This window comes from Pristis pectinata, chromosome 5 (genome assembly GCF_009764475.1).
Source record: "Pristis pectinata isolate sPriPec2 chromosome 5, sPriPec2.1.pri, whole genome shotgun sequence".
NCBI classification, from domain to species: domain Eukaryota; kingdom Metazoa; phylum Chordata; class Chondrichthyes; order Rhinopristiformes; family Pristidae; genus Pristis; species Pristis pectinata.
The window spans coordinates 61089418-61110004 of record NC_067409.1 but is presented as its reverse complement, the minus strand read 5'-3'; the positions used below and the strand labels follow the sequence as shown (position 1 = coordinate 61110004).

The 20587-nt window shown below is 38.3% G+C and overlaps 1 protein-coding gene across 1 annotated transcript in view; it reads left to right on the top strand.

The window, feature by feature from the left end:
- Positions 1-20587, top strand: part of vwde (von Willebrand factor D and EGF domains) — a 151329-nt gene that overhangs the window by 55380 nt on the left and 75362 nt on the right. Inside the window, exons 6-10 of the mRNA XM_052016930.1 lie at positions 5242-5331; positions 7444-7588; positions 11049-11272; positions 16302-16375; positions 17946-18219. Of these exons, the coding sequence (XP_051872890.1) occupies positions 5242-5331; positions 7444-7588; positions 11049-11272; positions 16302-16375; positions 17946-18219 (807 nt within the window). The remainder of the gene's footprint in view (positions 1-5241; positions 5332-7443; positions 7589-11048; positions 11273-16301; positions 16376-17945; positions 18220-20587) is intronic.

Sequence of the window (20587 nt, the reverse complement as noted above, 5' to 3'; positions counted from 1 at the left end):
CAGCTCCATCAGAGGCACAACCCTCCCCACCATCAAAGACGTCTTCAAGAGGCAGTCCCTCAAGAAGGCAGCATCCATCATTAAGGACCCTCGGCATCCAGGACATGCCCTCTTCTTGTAACTACCATCAGGGAGGAGGTACAGGAGCCTGAAATCCCAAACTCAATGATTCACGAACAGCTTCTTCCCCTCTGCCATCAGATTTCTGAATGATCCATGAACACTACCTCATTATTCCTTTTTTGCACTATTTATTTATTTTTGTAACTTATAGATTTTTATGTCTTTGCACTGTACTGCTGTAGAGTATCATATGTCAGTGATAATAAATCTGATACAGATCTCAATCTGGAAAAAAAAAACAGCAATTTACCACCACTTGCCGTTTTCTGCCTTTGAGCCAATTTTTTCTTATCTGTGATGCCTCTGACCAATTAATTCCAGTCTTTTGTATGGGACTTATCAAGAAAAGCCATGTGGATGACATCTGTGTCACCTTCCTCACCCTTTTGTAACATCACCAAAAGATTCAGTTGGAATGATCAAAAAATAATAAATCTATGGTGGCTCTTCTTCATCAATTTAATCTTGTTCAAGTACCTGTTAATGTTTTCCTTAAATATTGTTTTAACAGCTTCTCAACAAAAGGAGTTAAACTGACTAGACTGTAGTTTTCTGGCATTTTCTAGCATCTCTTTTTGAACATGGGTGCTACATTGCCATTTTCCAGTCCTCCCTTATAACTAGGAAGCATTGGAAGATATGACAAGCCTTTCTGCAACTTCCACCCCAACTCCCCCAGCAACCCATCTGAACATGGTCACTTGGTTACTCAAAGCACATTCAGTAAGTTGGTCTTCAGCAATAAAAAAAATCAGCAATTTGTTTTGCGGCCAATCTTTTCTCATTTTATTGAAATCAATGGAAAAGAACATTGAGTGTTTGCTTGTTTTGCACTATCACCCAAGAATAATTTTGTTCCCAATGTGTTTTTGCTACACGTTTTGAAAATGTCACTATTGAGTTCAATTCAAGAGGTAAATGTAGTACAAGCTAAATGCTAGCCCTTCTCATATAAAAATCAGTTGTGCAAATGGAGGAATTTGTGGATTATTTTGAAGGCAAATTCTAGAACATAGAACAATTACAGCACAGTTCAGGCCCTTTGGCCCACAAAGCTGTGCCGAACATGTCCCTACCCTAGAAATTACTAGGCTTACCCATAGCCCTCTATTTTACTCAGATCCATATACCTATCTAACAGTCTCTTGAAAGACCCTATCGTATCAGCCTCCACCACCGTTTCTGGCAGCCCATTCCACGCACTCACCACTCTCTGAGTAAAAATACTTACCCCTGACATCTCTATATCTACTCCCCAGAAGCTTAAACCTATGTCCTCTTGTGGCCACCAATTCAGCCCTGGGGAAAAGCCTCTGACTATCTACCCTATCAATACCTCTCATCATCTTATACACCTCAATCAGGTCCCCCCTCATCCTCCGTCTCTCCAAGGAGAAAAGGCCGAGTTCCCTCAACCTGCTTTCATAAGGCATGCTCCGCATTCCAGGCAGCATCCTTGTAAATCTCCTCTGCACCCTCTCTATGGCTTCCACATCTTTCCTGTAGTGAGGTGACCAGAACTGAGCACAATACTCCAAGTGGGGTCTGACCAGGGACCTATATAGCTGCAACAATACCTCATGGCTCCCAAATTCAATTCCCCGATTGATGAAGGACAATACACTATATGCCTTCTTAACCACAGTCAACCTGCGCCGCCACTTTGAGCGTCCTATGGACTTGGACCCCAAGATCCCTCTGATCCTCCACACTGCTAAGAGTCCTACCATTAAGACTATATTCCGCCAACATATTTGACCTACCAAAATGAACCACTTCACACTTATCTGGGTTGAACTGCATCTTCCACTTCTCAGCCCAACTCTGCATCCTATCTATGTCCCTCTGTAACCTCTGACAGCCCTCTATACTATCCACAACACCTCCAACCTTCGTGTCATCTGTGAACTTACTAACCCACCCTTCCACTTCCTCATCCAGGTCATTTATAAAAATCACAAATAGTAAGGGTCGCAGTACAGATCCCTGAGGTACACCACTGGTCACCGACTTCCACTCAGAATACGACCCCTCAACAACCACTCTTTGCCTTCTGTGGGCCAGCCAGTTCTGGATCCACACTGCAATGTCCCCTTTGATCCCATGTCTCCTCACCTTCTCCATAAGCCTCGCATGGGGTACCTTATCAAACGCCTTGCTGAAATCCATATACACTACACCTACTGCTCTCCCTTCATCGATGTGCTTAGTCACATCCTCAAAAAATTCAATCAGGCTCGTAAGGCAGGATCTGCCCTTAACAAAGCCATGCTGACTATTCCTAATCATATTATACCTCTCCAAATGTTCATAAATCCTGTCTCTCAGGATCTTCTCCATCAGCTTACCAACCACTGAGGTAAGGCTCACCGGTCTATAATTTGTTGGGCTATCCCTACTCCCCTTCTTGAAGAAGGGAACAACATCCGCACCCCTCCAATCTTCTGGGACCTCATCCGTCTCCATGGATGACACAAAGATCATAGTCAGAGGTTCCGCAGTCTCCTCCCTTGCCTCCCACAGCAACCTGGGGTACATCTCATCCGGTCCCGGCGACTTATCTAACTTGATGCTTTCCAAAAGTTTCAGCAGCACCTCTTTTCTAATATCTACATGCTCAAGCTTTTCAGGCCACTGCAAGTCCCCCCTACAATCCCCCAGATCTTTCTCCGTGGTGAATACTGACGTAAAGTATTTATTAAGTACCTCCGCTATTTCTTCCGGATCCATACACAATTTCCCACTGCTGCACTTAATAGGCCCTATCCTTTCGCATGTCATCCTCTTACCCTTCACATACTTTTAGAACACCTTGGGGTTTTCCCTGATCCTGCCCGCCAAGGTCTTCTCATGTCCCCTTCTGGCTCTTCTAATCTCTTTCTTAAGTTCCTTCCTTTTAGCCTTGTACTCCTCCAGATCTCTAACATTCCCTAGCTCTCTGTACCTTTTATATGCTTTTCTTTTCCTTTTGACTAGATTTATTATAGCCTTCGTACACCATGGTTCCTGTATCCTATCATAACTCCTCTGTCTTATCGGAACATGTCTGTTGAGAGCTCCACACAAATATCCCCTGAATATTTGCCACATATCTTCTGTACTTTTCCCAGAGAACATCTGTTCCCAGTTTAATCTTCCAAATTCCTGCCCGAGAGCCTCATAATTCCCTTTCCTCCAAGTAAACACCTTTCTAGCCTGTCTGTTCCTATCCCTCTCTAGTGCTAACGTAAAGGAGATAGAATTATGATCACTATCACCAAAACGTTCACCCACTGTGAGATCTGACACCTGACCAGGTTCATTACCCAATATCAAATCAAGCACAGCCTCTCCTCTTGTAGGTCTATCTACATACTGGGTCAAAAACCCTTCCTGAACACACCTAACAAACTCCACCCCATCTAAACCTCTCACTGTCTGGAGATGCCAGTCGATGTTTGGGAAATTAAAATCCCCCATCACAACAACTCTATTATTCCCACACCTTACTAGGATCTGCTTCCCTATCTGCTCCTCAATAACCCTGTCACTATTGGGCGGCCTATAAAAAAAGCACCCAGCACCGTTATCGACCCCTTCCTGTTCCTAACCTCCACCCACAGAGACTCTGTAGACAATCCCTCCACAACGTCCACCTTTTCCGCAGCCGTGACACTATCTCTGATCAACAGTGCCTCCCTCCCTGTCCTTCCTGAAACATCTAAAACCCAGCACTTGAATCAACCATTCCAGCCCTGGAGCCATCCAAGTCTCCGTAATGGCCACCACATCATAGCTCCAAGTATCGATGCAAGCGCTAAGCTCATCTGCCTTGTTCACCTTGCGTTAAAATAGACCCATCTCAAGCCTGTCTGAACATGTCCCTTCTCTATCACCTGCCCACGGCACCCACTCCTAGCTTCCTCCACTCGAGAGCCAAACACCTCCTCCCCAGTCTCTCCAGTACAGATCCCACCCCCCAACAATTCTAGTTTAAACTCTCCCCAGTAGCCTTGGCAAATCTCCCCACCAGTATGTTGGTCCACCTGGGATTCAAGTGCAACCCGTCCTCTTTGAACAGGTCATACCTGCCCCAAAAGAGGCCCCAATGATCCAGAAAACTGAATCCCTGCTCCTTACTCCAATCCCTCAACCATGCATTTAACCTCCTCCTCATTCTGTTCCTATACCCACTGTCGCTTAGCACAGGCAGTAATCCGGAAATTACTACCTTTGAGGTCCTGCTTCTCAACTTCCTTCCTAATTCTCTGTAGTCTCTTTTCAGGACCTCATTCCTTTCCCTACCTATGTCGTTGGTACCAATATGTACCACGACCTCTGGCTGTTCTCCCTCCTCCTTCAGGATATCTTGGACACGATCAGAAACATCCCAGACCCTGGCACCTGGGAGGCAAACTACCTTCCGAGTTTCTTTCCTGCATCCACAGAGTTGCTTGTCTGCCCACCTAACTATAGAGTCCCCTATCACTAAAATTCTATTTTAATATCTTTCCTGATATTAAATTATGCAGCATAGAGTTTGTTTTGACTGTTAATCTCGGTGCTATTGGGGTGAAATTAGACAAACTAGCATCCAGGTTTGGGGAATTTTAAATATGTGTTATGCTGAAATCCACTTGCATTCATGTCATAGGCAGTCTCTTGAACTGATTCAGGACTCAACTCACCTCAGTCATCTTACCCTCAAAACTGGTTGATTGGACTCCCTTACTAAATGGCTTATCTTTGCAGATGAACCCTTTTTCGGCTGTATTGATAAACTTCCTTTTCTTTCTTTTCATTTAAAGGTATTTATTCATGTGTTTAAGAGTGTTAACTCATAAATACATGAAGAAATAACTTTAAATGAAAAATAAAAATAATCAGTTCTCCTATGCTACTAAATATCTCTGATTGATGGACATATTTTAAAAAATAATTATGCAAACTTTAGCAAAAATTCAGCCAGTGCATTTAGCTGCAAGTTCCAATTGTCCGTATCCAGAGTGAAACTACACCCATATAGGCATTGAATTCTATTCAATGGTTCAGGGCTCCACAGATTTTGTTTCTATTTTGAATGTTACTTTTACCTGAGCTTTGTTTGTATTATTTGTTTATATGTTCTTGAATTCACAGATTTACTGTAGAAGCTTAAGTTTCTACTTGGATAGTCCAGATAATCAAGGACCCTCTGCTGAAAGTAAAGAATTTTTCGCTGGCATTAAGGTATGAAGTATCTAGTATCTAGTCACACCGCATCTTTATTCTCATAGCTTATCCAATAGAATTCCACCTAAAAACTTTATAAGTTCTTCATAAACAAGTACAAATTAAAATTATATGACTGTTTTAGGAAATCTCTGGGCAGCTTTTATGAGTACCATTAAACCTTCAGAGTTATGAAATAAATGGAAAAAGCTCCATTTTCCATAACTATGGTGTATGAACAGAATTATGGTGTTTGTTTTTAAAAGAGATTCATGTATAACTATATTCAGCTATCGGGATTTTCTTTGAACATTTGCACAATCTGCAGGGACCTCTGAAATTCCTTTTAGTTCTAGCCTGCATTTATGTTGGGTTGGAATAGACCTAAATTTACACCTGAGACTTTTCAGGAGCTTTAGTGATCATTTGTAGTGTTTCATACCATTTTTAAAATTTCTCCTTACTGAGACCCGCAGCAGGCTTTCTACTATATCTTCATGACATCAGAATCAATTATATTAAAAAACGAGGATTCCACAGCCATGTTTTCTTACACAGATCGTGCTAATTGTATAAAGTTTTAATTGTTATAACACCAGAAATGTAAAGGAAGATTTTAAGTGAGAAAAATCTCATTTTTCCCATGCTTTCCTTGGACTATGATTGATTCTACTAGTTTTTGTTAGATGTATATTGGTCAAAGGGAGTTGACGTTAGAATTGAGATTGGGTTCAGTATGCACTTAATGTTAATTGTACAAAGGAAGGGAAAGTTATAAGTTTCACGAACTTATTTTTAAGTTTTCATTCATGTTTAGATAATGGTTACAAGGTTTAATTACTAGGTTAATTAGTTCGGCACAATATTGTGTGGTGAAGGGCCTGTTCCTATGCTGTACTGTTCTATGTTTTATGTTTCACAAATGCGGCTGTGAAAAACTGATAGAAACTGCATGTTTTATTTTATTTGAAACAAATGCTATTATAATTTATTGCATTTTATTGAAGAAAATTCTGGTTCCCTGTAGAATTTTTTTCAACATTTCCTTTCTGCAGGATTTTTCTTTGTTTGCAATATATGTTGGCTCATATGATAGCCATGTTTAAATATCATTTGTCTCTTGTACACTGGGTGATCTTTTTGCAAATGTATTGATGCACGTATGTTTGCAACTTTCCACTTTTTCTTCTGACCAAATTAACATTGTGAGGATGACAATTTAAAAAAGGAAACAAGGTTTATTTCTTTATGTAATGCAGTAAAATAATATTTCATCACCATTTTTATCAGCATTTTCTCACATTCTTTAAAATTAAAGTGAAAAAAACTACCTTCACAAGCCTTACAAAAACGCATATTGCAATCATGTGTATGGACTTGAAGATCAAAGCCTTGTTTGAGAGAAGTGTGCCCACCAGTGTAATTTTGATTCTGGTTGCCTTGTGAATGAGTTCATTGAACTCGTAAAACCTGATCTCTTTGGACCGACTTTTTTTTTGGAAGACATCTTCAATGTCCAGATATCTTGGTGGTACTGATAATGTCGAGCATTGGTAGTTTCACCCTTGCTCCATGTAAGTGACAGCTTCAGGACTTTTGTATATCTGTACGTTGTTAAGTTACCGCACACTTTTTTACAGGCTGCATAATTTATTGCTACTGTTCTGTACATGATTTATGCTACTCAGTTCAAGATAAGCCCTTGTGCATTTGGATGCCTCCCATTATACCATCTCCATCCCTGTTTATACCTATTGTTAATATATGAAAGTGTTCTAAAACATTTTGTTTTCAAAATATGCCTCATCTTTGTAGCATGATCATTAAGGAGGTAGTATTCTTTGGTGCTGTGAAGTACTGTACTTAAAAGATACAATTCCCAGTCCCAATTTATTCAACAGTGTCCTTTCAATTAGAATATTAGTGAAATTTTTGTGCAGTTATAAATATCTGCTGTATATTTGAATTAATAACATTCATATAAACTTGTGAACAGTATATTTGTAGCCCTTGTTACGTGTAGGTTAAATTTTAATTTCAAGCAGATATCAGCTTCAAAGAAATGGTTACAATAAACATTGCTTTTCAATCTTGAGGCTATTGTGTGACTGCTGTGGTTTGATTTGCCAGATTCACCCTGAGGCTTTAACCATAGCAGAGGATGGCAAGCAGCACAGGCTGGTGTTTGAGAGCACCATCCCTATCCCTTGCACTGAGTTCAGTCAGGCTGAAGACGAATGTAAACTCACAATTTTGCTTAGCACAATTAACCAAGGTAAGCAAATTTAATTGTTTCTTATTTCTCAAGTCAACATTTTTTCATGTCACTGTTAGACCTTTATATTTCAAACAGTGACTTGCCTTTTTCAAACTGGCTAGAATTGTGGCAGATGGCCTTTTGACTAGGGTGGCATTTAATAGTTTAGAGCTGCTGCCTGAAGGGAGTCTGTGGTGAACAGAAATATACGTGTTAGGGTTCTGTATTTGGTTAATGATTCCACTGCCAAACTGTCTGCATATGTTCATTCAAAAACTCTCCCACAAATCTTTGGCAGCAACAGTCGGGAAGGAGACGGAATCAGTGGTATTTAAAATAATCTTCCGCTGTGGTCAATTTGACTTGTTTGTTTTAGAGTGCTGGTGGCATTTTGGCCTATTTGTTACTGTGTGGCTGCTCAAGGAGCACTCAAACATTGGAGATGCTAGACAGGCTCTGTTCAGTGTCTTGTACACTATCTTCCTCTAATTTTTATGCGTTACTCAATTTGTTACTGGAGCTGTAGGAGGAAGAGGGACATGGAAAGTTATAGTGCAGGGACCCACTTATGCTGGGAGAAGGGGATGTAGGAGAGGAGATGTCTTTACACCATGTGGGGGTATAGGAACAGAATTTCTTATTTCCTGTTAAGTTTGGAATGGCGTGTTGCCACTGTGTCACTAACTACAGTGCAGCACCGGGCACCTCATTGTTTACAGTTCTGAGAATGAGAGCAGGGCTGAATTTCTCTACCTGTGGGCCATTACAGGCATCATTTGGAGAGTCATGCATTCTTGTGACCACTGGGTGCTGATGCATGTTTCACAAAAGTGCTGCCTAATTCATCCCTTCCCCATTCAGCCCAGGAACCTGAAAGACAGCTTGGGGCTTTTCAGGGTCATATGTTTCCCTCAGGAATCCTTGACTGAAATGCCATAGTCTTGCAATCATATCAAAAACTTGAGTATACATAAAAGTGAGCCACCACACTTCAGGTAGGACGTGAAAAGGAGAGGGTGCAGAAGAAATTTAGCAGAATTACCGGGGATGAGTGATTTCATCCGTAAGGTTAGGGTGAAGGGGTTTGGTTTGTTCTCCTTTAAGCAACGTACCTTAGAAGAGATCTGTTTAAAATTGAACAAAATCCTGACCTTGCACAAGTTAGGTAAATAGTTGGAAGTTGTACCATTAGGAGAGAGTTCAAGTTACAGCCAACATAGATTTAAAGGTTTTGGTAGAAGATACAGTGGGATATGTGGAAAAACTTTTTCATGCACAGTGGGAATGATTTTGAATTGGTGCATGTTTGGGTGATAGAAGCAGAAGCACCTTGTGCTTTCAAGGGGAATTGGATAGGCGTTTGAGGGAATCTCAGGTGAGAGCTCAGGTGATCCTCAGGATGTTTATTTAAAAAAAAGGTTTGCTATCTCTGTTCCTATAAATAAATACCAGTCCATAGACTGGAGATCTTGTTAATATTGGATCACTTGTGTGAGCCATTTGGTTAATTGGGTCACCTGAAGAAAAAGTAGTACATTCAAAAATACGCTGCATGATAATTGACATTACTGGGTGCTCTGCACAATCAATTTTGCGCACCAATTCAGGCTGGTAGCTCTTAGAAAACTGTGTTCGTAAGCAACTTAGTGATTGTTCAAAGTCAAGTTTATTGTCACATGCACAAGTTTATTGTCACATGCACAGGTACAATGAAAAACTTACTTGCAGCAGCATCACAAGCACTTAGCATCATATAAGCAGCATTCACAAGAAAAACGTAAATTATACACAAATTTTACAAGAAAGAAAACTCAATTAGAACAAAACAAAGTCAATTTTAGTGCAAATTGATCAGAGTGATCATAGTGTTACTAAACTGTAGTGGTGATTAGGGTTTTGTCGGTTGGTTCAAGAACCAAATTGTTGGAGGGAAGCAGCTGTTCTTGAACCTGGTGGTGTGGGACTTCAGGCTTCTGTACCTCCTGCCCAGTGGTAGCTGCGAAAAGATGACGTGACCTGTATGGTGGGGATCTTGAGGCAGTGCCTCTTCTAGATAGTACCAATGGTGGGGAAGGATGTGCCCGTAATGTATTGGGCAGAGTCTGCTGCTCTCTGCAGCTTCTTGCATTCCTGCACATTCGATTGCTGTACCAGACCATGATGCAACTGGTCAGGATACTTTCAACAGTACATCTGTAAGTTTGTTAGAGTGTTCAGTGATAAAAGAAGGTGGCTTCATGATTCCCATTTTTCCAGCTCTCTAACTAGCCATGGAATACCATTCTTCCTTTGTATATTCTCCCTGGTTTGATTAATTAATCTGTCTACCTATTTTTTATTATACCATTCACAACAGTGATATTAACCACTCATAATAGATGTTATCACAGTCACTTATTTCCTCAGTCAGCATCATGCTGTTTTCCTCCATATCTTCAAATCCCTGTTGCTCAATGATGAATTATTGTAATACAGGGTCAGTTTTATTATTTATCTGTAACTCCATCCTATACAACAATGTGATGCTCATACAAAGTGACTATGGCTGAGAGGTAGGTTATTGCTGATTAACCTTAAAAGGCACTTGAAAACTGTGGTGATTGACTTCCTTTAGTTCTCATCTTTGAGGCCCTAGCTGCATACTGTAGCACATCATTGGCAGAGCAATACGATTCAATTGGATGTCTGGCATCAACACAGGCACTCAGAGGCAGAATGTGATTAGAAGAGAGAGAGCAGTTTGTGCATCTCTCATGATGTAACTCCCATTTGTGTGAGGTTGTGTTTCAGTCAAGAATGGAATATAGGTGTGATGTGACAGTGTGGAAATCTTTTCCATCATGCCAGACCAGCCAGCAGAAGGGTTAAAACCAAACATTACAATGGTGGCCGTATCTGTAATTTCCAGAAGAACCTCTCAAAAAGCTGCATAACTGAGGGTATCATTACAGTGTGAGTAGAGGTGAGCACAGAGTGGTTAACTATTGATTACATGCCCAAGCTGGAGCAAATTTTCTTTGTTTTCTAATATTGCAAGGCTCACTGAGTTAAATGTACTGAGAAGTTAGCAGTACACAGCAATTGATTTCACGTAGGCTTGGCCCTTGAAGTTATTAACTGCACAAAAGTACGGTGCAGATTTGACCTTTGACAAGCTAGTTCCTGAAATATCCTGTAGCCTTGCCATTGTTTCTGTGTACTTGTATGCATTGAATGACCTAGGTTACAATTCTGTAGTCTTCTGAATTGGACTCGGCCCACCCAACTGTTCTGTTGGCATTTTGAGTTAAAATTGACTATATAATCTAGTCCATTCATTAATATTATAATTAGTAATGCACTGCCAGTCCACTGCATCTGATTTTTTTTTTACTGCCTTCTCCAAATGCACTGATATGTCTGCAATTTCATTTACAGTGGTTAGAGTGAGTTAAATGTGAAGGTTACTAATATTTCATTAATATTTCATTCCATCTAGATTCGCCAAGTGCAGGATATTCTGGCACAAATCTTGCCCTTTCCTCATGTCACGTGGACCTATACCAAGTACCTTGCAATCGAGGCATATGCTCCCGATCATCTGTTTACTATACAGCAGTAACTGACTTTGTACAGGATGGTGATAGTATAACTGAAGTTCTATCACTGCCTATTGCCACTGAAAACTTCCTATGGAATAGCTACATCCCAGAGCCAGTTCAGGTTGTACAACCTTTTTACCTATTACATTTTCAGCCTGCACGGTACATGGGAGTCAATTGCACATGGAAAATGGGGGGAGGGGGTTAGAAGGTGCCAGATGGATGGTTAAGAGTGGTTTCCCTCTCCTCCACTGTAGGTCTGGAGATCAACCTGCTAAACCACTACAGCAATTCACACCTAATAAGTAAATAAAAGGCAGATTATTTTAAGTTTATGTGATTATGATAACAATTGAATTTGTATCCCTTATGATATCTCTATTAAAGTGATTGGATGTAAGTCGTAATGGGGAGACTTCTGTGGTCTCTAATGGAAATTAAGTAATAATTTAATTCACTAAAAGCAAACTGGGAATATTTTCTTTTCCAAAATGCATTGATATTAATCAAAATAAAACATGAAAATCCTAATTTGCAGTAGAGATATTTTGGCTATACAAAACGGTAGGAGCTGCCCTTTTCGATTTTGTCACTAAATTCTTACGATTATATCCTGGATTTATTTGTCAGTTAGCAGTTATAAAATAAAACCATGGATAGTGAATATGCCAGTGCATATACAGTAGGAATGTTAACATTAGAAATGGTCTTAAAAATTGACAGAGAACTGGAAGATGAGCTGAACCTTTTAGGTTTTTTTTAAACTAGTGCCTGTTTTCTATCCAAAAATGAAGTAAAATTATTTTTTTTGTTTTAAGAGATTTGTGTCTGTTGAAGTCTTACTTTTTTAAAACAAAACTTCTATGGTAGCTTTTCAGAGAAAGATGCGACACTTTTCCACTGAGAAACATAAAAAACAGCCAAGCAGGTGTTCACTCTTCAGCTGAGCTGAGCTTGATTTAATAGTGGATTTCAAGATTGGAGGTGGATTTGATAGAAAAATACTGAATACATTTATTTTCCTGTGATTATGTTTACAAGTGAGTTTATATCCCATGCTAGGACTACTTGTTAGTCCCTCATTATCCCCAGATGTCATGTTGGCTGAATAAAGTCACTTAAATGCCTCCAATTTGCCATTTTTGCAGAACTAAAATTATGTGCCTTTATTGTTCTTTAAGTTTAGGAGTTGTAGTATGGACGTGGTTATGGGAACTAAGACAAAAAAAAATTAGTGGAAACTCTCAGCATCTGTGGAAAGAGAAACAGTTAACATTTCAGGTTGAAGATGCTGTTTACTTTCCACAGATGCTGGCTGACCTGTTGAGTTTTCTATCTTTTTCTGTTCTAATTTCAGATTTTCAGAATCTGGAATTTTTAAATTTTATTTATTGTTATTGTTAAACCCTGGTACGTTTGACCACATTTTATGGAAATAATTTTGCAAACACCAAGTAGTAATTAGAGGATGTGTTCTTATCAGTAAAATAATGAGATTTACATCCTGATTTTGAAAGACAGCAAACATCCCCAGAATAGTAATAATTCACCCGTATGATATGAATCACACAAGTGAAGTTTGAGAAAGCACTGCTTTTTGCTGAGGTCTGTTAAAGCCTTTTTATAATGACTTTTCCAGAGAAAAAGTAAAAAACTGCATACTAGTTACACGTGGGGCTACAGCAATTCCATTTTAGCCATTTGCATTAATTTTAGTAGAAACATCTGAAACAGATACAGGCAAATAGGCTTCAAGTGCACAATTACTAACATTCGGGTTATATATAAAAAAATAAAGTATTTACAACAATCAAAAGTGCTTACAAACTGATTTTCAACTTTTTGTAGTATTTAGTGTGTGAAAGGATAATAGAAGATGAAAATATAAAAGTTAAACTGCATGCATATTCACTGCAAATATGAGTATTGATATCACGTGTGATGATGGTGTCTATTTTTCATCTTTCATTTCTTCAGAATGCAATTATTCCAGTTAGACCCACATCCCCAATGAATTTTAATGCTGCCTTGGAATATGTTTTGGGAGCCTTAAGTTAAAATAGCTGTACTATGAAAAGTTTGTAACAGCCATCCTCCAAAAGAGAGTAGGCTGTGAATGACCACTGGGTTTCTTGATGCTGTACACTAGTACTCTGAGACATTTTAACATAATTGAAATAGATTCAAATAATTATTATTAAAAAAATCACCTTGAAATAAGACTGTTACTTACAAAAAACATAGATATAAGTGCAAAATAACAAAAACGTGGCTAATCTTACCTTTCATTGATGCTTGCTAGATATGTAGTATTTTGTTTTTGGCATGGTATTAGACAAGCAGCTTTGACATGAAACGCAGACCACACTGAGCTCCAGTGAGCCCCCTCCCATGTTCAATGTGTCCTTGAGTTCTCTTTCTGCACAATACTGGTACATTTGACTTCCCACCATGGTCCTGTTCTTGCAATCCTGTCCGGTGGTTGTTCTGGATCATGATGAGCTCATACCTCACATCTGGCCCCTTGGCTTTTATACAACAGGTGACCCTATTCATTCAATATCATTATAAACCTTTGAAAAATGGCAAGTCCAGGTGAATATTTTGGTTAGAATTTTTTTGTTTCATTTTAATTAAAATATAAATATGCAATACTTTAATCTATTTTTAACTGAATGTTATTTTTTAAATTACTTCTCTGTTTAAGAACAGTGAAATGTGTCTTTGACAGTGGTCAGTGTTGAGCACTCTCATGGCTATCCTGGGGTCAGAGCCATGTTTTTGATGCCCGTGGCCTGGTCACCATGTACAGCCAACTCCATTTTGCAGAAGGTCTGCAGATTGGAACCCTTTGGTCCAAGGAACCTGAGCACAATCCAGCCCATTAACTTCAAGGCTTGGTGGCCGTGGCACTTGGATATGTGAGACGTGGATCTTGTATCATATTGTAATTTCAGCAAGTCTTGCTTATGGAACTTTAATGCAGTTACTTCAGTATAAAGTTATTCCTGGGCTTGTTGCTGAATGTATGGAGATGGGTGTGCTGTGGATCCACTGACAGATCTCAACACTGAATACTTAAAAGGACAAACCAAAGGTGAAAGCTAGTAGGTTTATTGCAGAATCTAGACTCAAGATACTTAAAGCAGGATTATGCTTTAAAAAGACCCTTTTCTCCCTTCTACCTTGACCACTACTGTGATGATGTGAGGAAGAACCATGTTGCTGTTACAAAGAAGTTATGATCAAAGGCACCAGTAGATGGAGCATTCTGACCTTTATGGAGAGGTTGTATGGCAGCTGCGATGTGTTATTAGGGGTCTGCAGCAGTGGCAGGTGTGCATGGGGGATCTGCAGTGGTGGTGTGTGCCTGTGGTGGGGATGGGGGTCTGCAGCGGTGGCGGGTGTTTTCTCATGTACACTTTGAACTGACAGTGTATAATGAAAGGCCTTGCCTCATGTAAGACCAATTCAGTGATGCGCAAGGCCTTGGGCTGTCATGCAGCATCACTTTAACATGGCCAAACAATTTCTGGTCCAACATATTTTCCTTTTTGTTGACATATTTGCAGGGTAGAAGTTAATCCTCTGATGTATGCACTGAATGTGTGATGTTGCAATGTATTAGAACTGAACACTGTTTCTGAAACTTTGTTCCATTGACTTCAGCAGAACCCAATTTCAAAAATGAAGTATTTTACTACTTCATATATTTAGGGCATGCAACAGAGGACTTAACATGTCATCTGATTTTATCATTGAGAGGAATTTCAAATGCTTATTCATTTTTAACAAACATTATCGGCAAAAATGCAATGGAATAGAATTTTTTCCCAAATTGATGCCCTAAATATGTTGTAATATTCCAGGTGCATTGAACTCCACTTTTATGTAGTCAAACTTTGTTTCAATGCACATGCTATTATATCACATGTTTGCAACATCCCACAAAAGGCAAATTCCTGCCTTGAATTATTTTGTAAATTCTAATCAAGCATTTGAATTATAAGACATCCTGTAGGTTTTATTTAAAAAAACTGCATCATAAAAGTATGAATAGCATAATGAAAGTGATATTATTATATAGTATTGTAGATTAAAAGCTGCAGGGCTTCAGTTAGTGTCTGTACATTCACATCATGCATTAACCATGAGGTGGTTTTATTTCTTGTTTTCTTTAAAAAAACACTAACTAAAAGTCAGTATTTTCCCAAAAATTTCAGATTTGGATGTGGTTGGTTTCAGGTTTGGTCAAAAATTATGGTAACTTTCAGGGGTATTTTTCTTGCTAGTTATTTTCATATTATTGGATATACACCTTCCTTGTACCAAAGCAATCAGGCAGCATCATATAAAGTAATTTCTTAAATATATCCCTTTATATATTTAGGGGTGATTATATCTGGTGCAGTTTTATTAATGCAGCCGAAAATGGAATTATCACCACAAATAAATATCTTTAATCAGAATGTCTAGTTTAGTCCAACACCTATGAGTAAGCCAATTTTTGTTACAGAATTTAACTGTCAAAAGCTAAAAGGAACCATTCACCAGCCTTATTGGCATGCAACATTAATTTTCCTACCAATGTTTTTTAAGAAATGTAGAAACTTTAAAAATGTTCTTGTTCTGTTGACTTAAAAATAGCTTAATTTTAAAACCTTTTTTGAAGATGAACAGTCAAGCACAATAAACAACTTGTAACGAAGGGTAATTCAGTCTGGGGTATGGCTGGTTATGCAGGTTGAGCTGATGTCAAACACAATGTAAAACTAATATCAAAGATTCAGGAAACCTGATTTTGAGTTGGATGAAACTTGTGCTTGAAGTTCCTCAGTCTTTTGTATTGGTTTGATTGTTTTTGTGTGAATTGCACTTCAAATATGGATGCAATCTGGTAGAAAATCCAGATCTTAGTTTCCTACATTTTGTATAATGCATCCATCTAAAGCTTTGGTGAGCAGACACAATCTCAGAGAGCATGAACTAGAGATGTTGTGGCAAATTATTATAGCCTTGTGTTTTATCCTTGTTAATTTTAGTATAACTTGATAGCAACATGGGATTGCAAAATTATGAATTGGATATCTTCCTTTCTACCAAATAATGCACATAATTATTTTCAATTATGTCTTTCCCTTAAAATTTAGATAATGGTGAAAGATGTCCCTACTGCCTATTGTTACTCATTTACTGATCCACACCTAATCACATTTGATGGCAGGTAACTTCATTCACTTTCATTATTGTATTTGATTGTGATGCCCTTTCTTCGGTTTGTCTACCCGTACCTGAGGGCATGTGTTTGACCTCATTAGAGAATAGGTGGAGAGTTTTATGTTGGTGCTGCTCATTAAGAAGATACAGTGTGGAGCATGATTTTGTGTATAGGTGGATTTGCTTCAGGTGGGTGATTAGGTTAAAAATGAAAAATATGAAACTGGAATCTACTACACATTTGGCTTGCCCCCTTCTAGTTTTGACAGAGGTTGGAGGTGAGAAAGGTGACAAATCCATTCACTGGAGGTGATTTTAAACTGTTTAAGGTGGCTGTAGATTGCTATATAAAAGGTGATTCTGTTTATAATCACAGTTGTGGCAGTTGAAAGGTTGAACATTGCTGTATGCTTCACAGTGCTGTGTGTAAAACATGAGGAGCAGGAATGATTACTGCAGGCCTTGAAAGTTTATCTTACTCCCCCTCCACCACAGTGGTCTACCCACTGCTTCCCCCCACCGCCCCCCCACCCAAAGGATCAAACCCCATACATCGCAAGTCATCGATTGCCCTGTTATAAGTAGAACACCCTGAATAGAATGTACTGCATATAAGTGGAAAATTATCTGCCCCTCATTACATCCATATGGGAAGCCCATTTTCCTATGTAATTTTCTTGACCCAGATACCCAGCCAACAACTTTCCCATGCACACCTCCAACCTTTCGTGATAATGTTGGGCTACAGTTTTACCTTTTCTGCCCCACATGTGATATTCCCAGTAAACCAGCTAAAACCCTAATAGTGTGAAAGATAGCAGGAGCAAAGTTGCATCCCAGGACTCAGTGATGCATTTTTAAATGCAGAAATATCATAGGGCTTCCATATTATGCAAAGACAATATTTAATACTTCAGCAAATACATTTTGGTTGCACTTAATGTTTGGTTGTATTTGTGCAAGTACAGAGGCTATTCCAAATTAGATTGACTTTTGTTTTCCTCTCTGCAATTTTTTATTCCATATCTTAAAATTGCCCTGATTGGTGATGTGAATAATTCAAGCCAGTTAGCATATAGCTATTGAAAATATTTGTCTCTGCAACAAAAACAAATTTAAAAACAACTGGACTACTTTTGGAGTTGCTGTTTTTGGAACCCTTCTAATCGCTCATGTGGGAATAATAGATCACGATTTGAGAATGTGTAGGAGATTTCACCTGAAGTTGTAGGAATCTCAAATTAAAACTCATTTTTTCTTCTAGAATGTTTGTGTATTTTTTTCTAAATGTAAGGTGTTATCAAGTACTCTGAATTAAATATTTCATTTAGTGAAAAATATAAAATTTCTTTTTGTGAAATGAAATCTGAGTTAATAATGTGTAATATAAGTCAACTTATTTCATTATAGCATTGTATAAGATTCCTTACGCTTGACTAGATACTGTAGAAAGAATACAACTACAACAATTTGTCAGTGATGTATTTTCTCATTCTCAAGTTATTTAGTAAGATTGCAGTGTTTATTGTTCTGGTTGTGATTTCTGATCACTGAAATGCAATTTGTTTACTCCCTAGGCGTTATGATAATTACAAAACTGGAACCTTCATGCTATACAAGAGTATTGCTCGAGACTTTGAAGTTCATGTTCGTCAATGGGATTGTGGGAGCCTTCATTATCCAGCTTCTTGTAACTGTGGATTTGTGGCTAAAGAAGGGGGAGACATCATTGCTTTTGATATGTGTAATGGACAAATACATGAAACGAGGCCACATTTATCCGTTAAAAGTCAAGATATTAAGGGTAACAACATTAAGATAACTGAATCTTACCAAGGAAAGAAAGTAACAGTAAGTATCATGGTTTCACCTTTGCATTTATATAGTTTTCTGTTCAACTATTAAGTAATTTTAACAGTTTAATATTTTGTGGAGGTGTTAAATCAAGTAGTTCATGTGTCTGTTCAAGTTGATTTGCATAATTTAAAAGAATGGATCCTCTAATTCAATCGATAACAAGCTTCTGCAAATGTTAAGTATTGTAATTATAGCAATCTTATTAAAGATAAATTCGGTTACACTGAAAGGCACTAAAGGAGATGTAAGTTAGTACATTAGAACAAATGTATCTCACACCTTTCACAGATCTGATATCAGATCTATTTCTCAATAAGTACATTCTCAATAAATAAACTCAGCACAGAAACAGCCCCTTCAGCCCACCATGTCTGTGCTGACTATAAAGTAATGGTTTATAATAATTCCATTTATTACATACCTTAAACCTATGCCTTCTGGTCTCAGGCACCTCTGTCATGGAGAAAAGTTACTTTAATCTCTTCCCTCTCTATGACTCTCACAATTTTATATACCTCTATCAGGTCCCCCCTCAGCCTACTCTGCTCCAAGGAAAACAAACCCACCATATTCCATCTCTCCTTATAACTGAAACATTCTATCCCAGGCAACATCCTAGTGGATCTCTTTGTATAAATTTAATGTATGGTACTTTGGATTCATTTTACGCATTTATTCTGCTATGAATGCTCAAGTAATTCAGTTTGATGATGTGTATCAGTCTTAAGATCATTGAAGGCTACAGTTCTGATCCAGTTTTAGTATAGTGGGCTACTTTCCATTTACTTGCACAATGTTTCTTCATATATCTGTGCATAACCTTTAATTGTAAAACATTGACTCAATCATGGCACACGTCAAAATGATCAAAGTTTTGAACTCGATGCACTAATTATATCCACTTCGCTGCCATATTAAGTTCATTATTGTAGTAGTAATTGTTACTAAAATTTTCCAGAGATTCTACTGAATGGATACTGTAACTCCAGCAGGGACCAGCTAAACTTTCTTGAATTTCAGACTCATGTTGCTTTTTACAGATGTTGGTTAGTCAAACTCGTGGTTAATTGGATTGGAGACAAAGATTTTCTAGTTGGTTGCTTGCACATACATTTCCAAAAGTACTGGTTTAAATGTATTTCTGGCAAACAAATTATCCATTTATGAGTATTCAGTTCCAGTGGAAAAAATATAAATTAGTTTTCTGCTGTCTCTGGAATAGTTGCCAAAATATAATAGTTTTTGACCGATGTTACATACAATTGGAAAACACTAACTTTTAAATAAAAATCAAATTGAATAGAAATGCTGCATGATAAAGTTAGTTGCAAACACAGATCTTGCATTGAACTTCTTTATTGCTTATAGAATAGTGATTTTTTAAAAAAAGTTCCTAGCAAACATAAAGGCCGTAATGTAATGCACAGGAGGTTAGAAGATGTCCTGAAACTGGTCACTTAATCTCATCTAAATTATCTGAGTGAACCACCACAACTCCTCTCTATTATCAATTTTCAGCAAATGCATTGGAGCCAACAGATTCCTGCAGTGGATGTTGTAATCTGAAATCCAAAATAGATTGATCCCCTATATGCTGGGGCATTGTTATGTGTCCTTCCTGTTTACTTGGATTGGAATGTAAGGAGATAAAGACAGCATGTTTAGACCTGTCATTGAGGCCCTTAGAGAATTCTTTAAGCCAATATTTTAATATCCAGGTTACTGCTGGTTGGAGAAGCAGCAGAAAGCTTCCACAGCTCAATTGTCACAAATTGCACAGACTTAAGGGAAAGTTTTTGAATTTAACCACCCAAGTCTTGCCTTTTGCCAACCTACAATTAAACTTTCTGAAATTAATATGAAAGGACTCTGCACTTCATACTTATTGGGGAAATTATAAATATAATCTGTGTGATCTCTCTGTTCTACTTAGCAGTCAGACAACTGTATTCTTTGGATGGCATTGTGTTCAACAAAAAGTTGAATCTAATTAATTCTTCTTTACCTAGAGCAAGAAGTGTAGCAGGAAGCTAACAGGGAAACCAGATTAATTGTTTATTTGCAAGCCATATTTCACTCATAAAGCTTGCTATAACCATGGTTTACATCTGGACTGTCCTAAGTGACCAGACAGGCTCATTCCTGGAAAGTGCTGACAACTTTTGCCACTTCAGCCTATTTGCTGTGTATTCATCTATTAGGCAAATCCTCACTGCCCTCTTTGATAGGAAAGCTCATTTTGTTCAACTGACCTTATTTCATAAGATTAAAAAACTCATGATTTTTCAGATTTACAGGATTCCCCGGGTTGATGGAGATATTAACTGAATCCTCATGGCACTGTGTTCCTCAGATTTATCCC